Genomic DNA, 7,224 nt, shown 5'->3' on the forward strand with positions numbered 1-7,224 from the left:
CTTTCAGCATGATGCTGTCATAGAGGTAAAAAATAAAAGAAAGAAAAACTTTTCATTAAATTGGCTGAACCTGAGTCATATGTGGACACCAACAGCCTCATGAAATATATTTAGATTAGCAAGTTTACTGTTAGTTTGCAAAGTCTTCAACAACAGAAAAATGTTAAAGCGTCAGAAAAAATGGCTTGCAACTTGAAATGTCAGTAAATGCAGACCAAAATAATTAAACTTATGGCTTTTATTGAAGCATTATGGAAGTATATTCTATTCAATTACATAGAAAACATTAGGTGACCTTCGTTTTAAGTGTTTGTGGTTTTTGTTCTAGTTTTTCTTCCGTATTTTTTGCACTAATATTTTAAGCAAAGATATACAAAAAAGGGCGGGCACTTATCTCACCTCCTCATAAATCCGTCAGATGACCTCCAAGTAAAAGTTAAAAAGCCACAATGTGTCCGTGTCATTGACATGCTCCTACTCAGTTATGTGTATGTACTCTTCGCCAGTCTGTTGAGTTATTCCTACTGACACAACTATTACAGTCTATTATATTGGAGAAGTATTAAATGTTGACCAGTATCAAGTGTTTATTTTTGTGTGTAAGTCAATTCAGATGACAACATTAGACACAAAGCTGCAAAGTCTGTGGGTGACCAGAACGCTCATGTCGTGGGTGTGATCAACTTTGTAGCACGCAGTCTGTTTTTGGGGTTATTTAAGAAATACTCTAAATATTTTTGAAAAATTAGTTTTCATTTAGTATTTTCTAATTAATTTTTTAATCTGTTTTTCAAAACGTTTTTATTTTTAATATAATTTCTTTTTCAAGAGAATTTTTCAAATATTTTTTTTTTCTTTTTGCAGATATCATTTTTTAACACTTTTGAGAATTTTTTTCTTTTCTTTTTGGAGATATTTTCTTCCCTTAACTTTTCGATACAATTATTTTCTGTTTTTCGAGATAATTTTTTTTACTTTTTTATCTTATTTTTGTTTTTTTGTTTTTCAAGACAGCTGTATTTCTGAAGTTAGTCTCCAGCCTGTTTGTAGTCGTAGTTTGCTCCTGGAAAAAAAGGCAAAATATTAGAATGAAAAGCAAAAAATTAGAACAAAAATCGCTAGGTTTTTATTGTTGGTTGTTTTTTGTGAAATGCAATATATTTCCATAGGTTTTTGTGTTTTTATTTTTCCTGGCTTAATTTCTAGGAAACTTTTTTTTTATGTAAAATTGTTTATTGCAAATAAAAAGTAAAAAATAATGTAGACTCTTATATTTGCTAGTTTCCGTTAAAATTTGGTCTAAAAACACAGGAATTAAGGATCAGAATGCTGAGAAAGCCTTGAGTCTCCCCATTTTAATTGGTGATCACGATTTTTCCGGGAGCTCTCTGATATCATCGTATTCAGGGTCGATGGTTCCAGGTGCCACGAAACACCCCTCACTAACCTCTACCCCAGATATCATCAATCATGTGACACTTGCAATGAAATCAAGTGGCTTGGCTGCCTTCACGGCATCCCATCATTTACATAACAATTTAAGAGCACCTCTTTTTGGCAGATGTGTGCTTCTTGTATTTATAGTGCATTACATTACAATGCATTACATTGGTAAAGGTTGCAGAGATGGTCATTATCATTTTATTTTCTTGCTCTATTTATGTTTTGGTTTGTAATCCTCTCTAGGTGACTACCCAGCACCACGAGCGGTTCTGACTGGTCATGACCAGGAAGTTGTGTGTGTGTCAGTTTGTGCGGAGTTGGGCTTGGTCATCAGTGGAGCTAAAGGTCAGTGTATGTTTACAAGCAAGAAATGCCACATTTTTTTCATGCTTGTACACAAAAATGTGCACAAATAGATTTTCAAGACTAAATACATGTTTAGCCTGTGTGAAACACACACCTTTTGTTTGTTTGTTTGTTTGGTAAAGAGGGGCCATGTCTGGTGCACACCATCACAGGGGACTTGCTGCGAGCTCTGGAGGGGCCAGCCTACTGTCTGTGCCCACGCCTCATCTCAGTGTCCAGTGAGGGTCACTGTATTATCTACTATGAGAGGGGGCACTTCTGCAACTTCAGTATTAATGGGAAACTGCTGGCACAGATGGAGATCAAGGATTCCACCAGGGTAAATAGACTTTACAGAGATACACTGCAAAAGATGAAAATGCAAATAAATTAATTTGAATTGTATTTAATTTTAATTAAATGCTTTAATGTACATAACTTTAAAGCCAGACTCCAATCCTCTTTTGATCTATTTTAAAAACATACCCATAGGTCTTTTAATTATGAAAATGCTGTTTTTAGCCAAAATAACAAAAACTTGTGTCCTTTTATTAGACATAGTTTCTGTAGAGCGGCAGTAGTTCAGTAGAAATTCACCTCTGTGTTGAGGGCAGAACTGTTAATTCAGAGTAACACCGCCCCTATTTCCGATCATCCATTTCTTAACACTTTCTTCTACTAGCTTACACCCTCTTATAACCCCAACCTAAATTGTTACCAGTGCAACAAAAATGGCGAGCAATATCGGAGCTGTCCAGTCGTGCAGTTTTAAGTCAGATTACAGATCAAATGAGGAAAACAAAAAACGTAAATGGATCTATTTATCTGCAAGTGGAAGCATCAGAATAGAGCAGAGCAGGGAGCTCGTGGCCTCTCAATTTTAGCACCTATGTCACTGCTTACAAGCATTTTGGCGTCTGCTCCTGATTCACAGCAATTTGAATGAAGAATACTCACTAATGTAATTTTAAGCTTTATTCTCTTAGAAAAATGCCACAAAAACATGTTAAAAACACTAAAAACATGATTTTCATTGAAGTGAGTCTTTAAAAAAAGAAATCTGATTTACATACAAAAATAAATATTGTAAAATATGTGTCCAGGACTCCACTTAATTTAACATTAAGGAATTTTGTTTTTTAATATAATTGGTAATTAAGTCAGGCATGAAGGGATTGTTCAAAACGCAAAGGACAATCCAAAATTGAAAAGAATATTTTAACATAGAAAAATATCAAAAGTCTGACTTTTTGCTTTGCATTTTTGAAGGATTTTTAAGCAGGTTTTAAATTGATATTTGTTATTTTATCACAACCCCTTGCTTTTCTTATTGTGATGGGGTGATTCATCTTTTTTTGTGGAATGTAACCTTATTATTTAAGTGAAGAATGAACCTACAAGTGAAGATACAAAGCCTTTAGATAAGTCAGTCTTATTGTGGTAGAAATAGAGCGCCAGATTCAATCTAGTAAACAAAATGTTGAGAATAATTAGAATACTTACAAATCAGCCAATCTTTGGTTTGCCCTGTTTGATTGATTTAAACTGATATTCAAAGTACTTTGAGCACTATATATATATATATATATATATATATATATATATATATATATATGTAAAACAACTTTTTAAACTTTACTTTTTGAAGTTGCTTGGCTCACACTTGCACAGTTCCACATGCAGATCTATGAACTGCCCATTATGGAAACGAATGAACCTTTGTGTTTTCAAAAATATAGTCATAAACGTCTATCAATATTGTCTGAACCACAACTCTTTGAGGAGAATGAAACAAAATTTGAATAGAAGTTCTAAGAACAGCATTTTTACTACATGGTATTTTTCAATTTTCCTCAAAGCGATGCTTGTTTACTGACCTTTGTCACAAAAAGAAAAAGAAATAAATAAATCAAAATGTTAATGAAGGAACTATAGTTTTGTAAGTTATAAGTGACTTCTTTGAATGTGGAAGGCCATTATCCTGAGCAGCGACGGCCACAACCTGGTGACTGGAGGAGATAATGGCGTGGTGGAGGTGTGGCAGGCCTGTGACTTCAAACAGCTTTACGTCTATCCGGGCTGTGATGCAGGCGTCCGAGCCATGGACCTTTCACATGATCAAAGGTACAGACAATAAGAGTACAGCAGGTAAAAGATTCCTTAAGATACAGCCCTATATGACAGTAATTATCCTCCCTCCTATTCCTTTTATCAATCTATTTCTCAGGTGTTGGTATTTAATTTGTGTTTTGTATGCTGTTATTGTAAAAGAAAACAAAAGCACTGTTTTATGATTTGAGAACAAACTGAGAATTCACGAAAAGGTTTGGAGTCTACTGATGCCACAGACAAAGCTGACCTAAGATTGAGCTTATTCGCGTGTGCACCAGTTTACTGTCCGTTCAGTCGTTTTGTTTCCCAGTTGCATAACTGAAGATTTATTGGAAGCCTTAGAGGTCTAGAGGGTGACTCAGAGGTGACAAAGTTCACGTTCGGCCTATGAAAGCCTGACGTAATCATGTGACCCCAGCAGTCAAGAGGTCGCACGGCCTGAATACTCGAGCTATAGTTCACAACACAGCTTTAACTGAGCATCTTATAACACATAGATGGCCTTTTATCAGATGGAGTTGATAAAAGCAAGGTTGGTAAATATGAGGAGCCATTTTTATCTTTTTTTTTTTCCTAACTTACATGGGGATAAATGAAAACCTGTAAGACATTGATAAGACTGATTTAGGGCTTTTTATCTCAATAGTTTGTCAATAAACACAACAAGTGAGCTGAGGTCGTTCAGTCCTTTTGCAGAGCGACGTTTTGGCGCAGCTCTGTTCATTGTGCTTAAGCATTTATTGCCCTAGGGTGCAGCAGTAAAGGCGACCCCGACAAATCAACTGCTTTTGTGCACACAAGCCGGTTGTGGATTTGAGAGATGAGGGAGGTAAATGAGGCTCGTGTCAACAGCATACCCTCCCAGATATTTATCCCTGGCCAGTCATTAACTTTGAAAAATTTAACCTATTTGTGATGAAGTTATTATTATTAATTGTAGACAGAATTTTCATACAGATGAGATTGATTTTCTTAAAATTCAAATCAGCATAAAATAGAATTGTTGTGTAATAACCTGCAGGAGTCTAAGCAGACTAATATTTTTGTAGTTTTGTGAGATTTTCCAAAACTGTTTTATGTGCCTGAAAGAGAGAAATCAGAAGAGCTGACGATTATAAGGACGTTATACATTGATAGTTACCATTTAAGAGTTTATTTCAGTACAGATGTCTGTGTTTTAGATTCATCTAAAATCTAAAACAAGTTCAAAGCAAAAAGTTAGAAAGTTAAAGCAGCAAAACATGGATGTAAGAAGTAAAAATAATTTTGCAGAAATCTTACAGCTCCCTTACAGAGATGCTTAATCTAATTCTCCTTTATGGCTAAAGTGATTGGGATTCAAACACAAAAAAACAGGTAAGGTAAAGGTGCAAGCAATGTGGCAACTAATCAGAACATGGAAAGTTTTATATAATTATTTGCATTTCTTTAAGTTATTAGACAGTGGAGTTATTTATTTCTAAAGGCGAACCATTCTTTTCTAGATGCCCCACGGAGGGTTTATTCCTCAGGAATGACACGTGTCCTCTTCAAATAGTGGATAAACAGTTCAGACTTTTGTAAAAATTAACATTCACAACTTGTGAAAGCCAAATAGATGAACGTATGAAGAAATGTCATTGTCCAACTATCTACTATTTAGGTTTGGTTGGTGAACTTAATTGATAAAAGTCTTTTAATGATAAAATCAATGTTTTTAAATAGTTTGAGCTGCAATGAAAGACAGAAAAAAAAGGGAAATAACCTTTTACCAGTATTTTATTAGCTATAAAGATGTGTCCGTCGGTTTTCAGAGTGGGCTGATTTATTTAAAGCTTCTTACAATTAATTTTGAAAAATTCAAATATTGATAAAAGTTTTGAACTTGAGAAAAAAAACATGAAAGTATTCATACATATAGACAGCTTATGGGATTCCACTGTTTTAACTGGAATTCCAGTTTGTTGTTTTTGTCCTGATAATGGAATGTCATATTTTTGTCTTTGGTGGTTTTGTTGCCCCTTCAGGACGTTGATCACAGGCATGGCCTCTGGCAGCATTGTGGCATTTAACATCGATTTTAACCGATGGCACTACGAGCATCAAACCGGGTACTGATGAGCGAGGAACACGCCAAGCGCAGGGCTAATGTCAGGGGTCAAAGGAACGTCTACCAAGCCTGGCTGTAGCAAAAGATTCAAACAGCTTTAAGGAGATCTACCGAGCAAGATCGGATAATGGACGTCTTCACATTCTGCTTTCTGGGACAGTTGTGCTTCAACGGAAACCTGGTCACAATGTTGGCTTTCAGGGAAACCAGCCAAAGCGAGCTGTGATGTTCAGATGTGTTGCTCTGGATGCTTGAAGCTGTGATCAGAACAAAAGCACAGTGACTATAATTATGCCTGATTACAAAAAGGCAGAACTAATTTATTCCTCTACCTGGAACGTTTCTACATTTGTACGTTAGATACTTAGAATAATTTTTATACCAAAAATAAAACATATATATAAAAGTGTTTCTTACATGAAAGGCTGAAAAGAAATAGAAAATAGGCTTTTATTTTGAAAGCCATGAAATAAATATGAAGATTGTCTTTATTGTATTAAAATATTTGTTGTTATATTGTCATTGTTTGCTCCTTCACAGGTTCTGTTTGTTAAAATGGCAAAATATTCATTAAAAATTTGCATCAAGTCTGAGTGGGAATTTCCGTCAGAGTTCAGTCTTTTGTGAAAAATGTTTTTAAGAACAATAAATTAACTTTATTTCTATATTTATGTTAATTTAAGGACTATAACACAAAAAAAGTTCTAGAAAAATAACTCCCCCCCCCCCCCCCCCCCACAAATGTACTTCGAGTCGCATTGTTGTGTGTCAATAAGTGTTGTCGTAAAGTTGTTTTTATACAATTTGAAGACTTTGTGATTGTTCAACTTTTTTTTTTGATTGACCATTTAGATTATGAATTTGTAAAGAAAAAAAGGGAATTTGTCATCTGATAAGCAATTTTTTCATTTTGTGGCAAAAACAAGTTTTGGTAACCTGTTTAACTGATACATTTCTTGTTTGATGATTAAAGCTGTCTGCAAACAAAAATATTTTTATTTTTTAATATCAACCAATATTTGTAAGCTTTTGTTTTCAAATAATTCTTTAGGCAATTTATTACCCTGGATCAACTGGTTTTACTTGTTTTATAATAAGATTTACAGTGAATATAGCAATTCTATTAAATTTATTCATACTTCTTGTTTTTTATCTTAACTGCCACCTGCTTACATAAAATGAATTATGAAGCATTGTTTTGATTTGAGCATAGCTTTAATTAGAAATCAAGCCAT

At 34.4% G+C, this 7,224-nt stretch overlaps 1 protein-coding gene across 3 annotated transcripts in view; it reads left to right on the forward strand.

Annotated features, from left to right (window-relative positions):
- nbeab (neurobeachin b) overlaps window positions 1–6,979 on the forward strand; it is a 215,555-nt gene extending 208,576 nt beyond the window's left edge. For all 3 annotated transcript variants that reach the window (XM_023961240.2, XM_023961236.2, XM_078956585.1), the window contains 4 exons: window positions 1,687–1,788; window positions 1,932–2,128; window positions 3,761–3,912; window positions 5,907–6,979. In XM_023961240.2, coding sequence (XP_023817008.1) covers window positions 1,687–1,788; window positions 1,932–2,128; window positions 3,761–3,912; window positions 5,907–5,997 — 542 coding nt within the window. In that variant the 3' untranslated portion in view covers window positions 5,998–6,979. The remainder of the gene's footprint in view (window positions 1–1,686; window positions 1,789–1,931; window positions 2,129–3,760; window positions 3,913–5,906) is intronic.
- Window positions 6,980–7,224: the final 245 nt, after the last annotated feature.

The sequence above is a fragment of the Oryzias latipes genome, chromosome 13, assembly GCF_053564925.1.
Source record: "Oryzias latipes strain Hd-rR chromosome 13, Olatipes_Hd-rR_3.1".
Lineage (NCBI taxonomy): Eukaryota > Metazoa > Chordata > Actinopteri > Beloniformes > Adrianichthyidae > Oryzias > Oryzias latipes.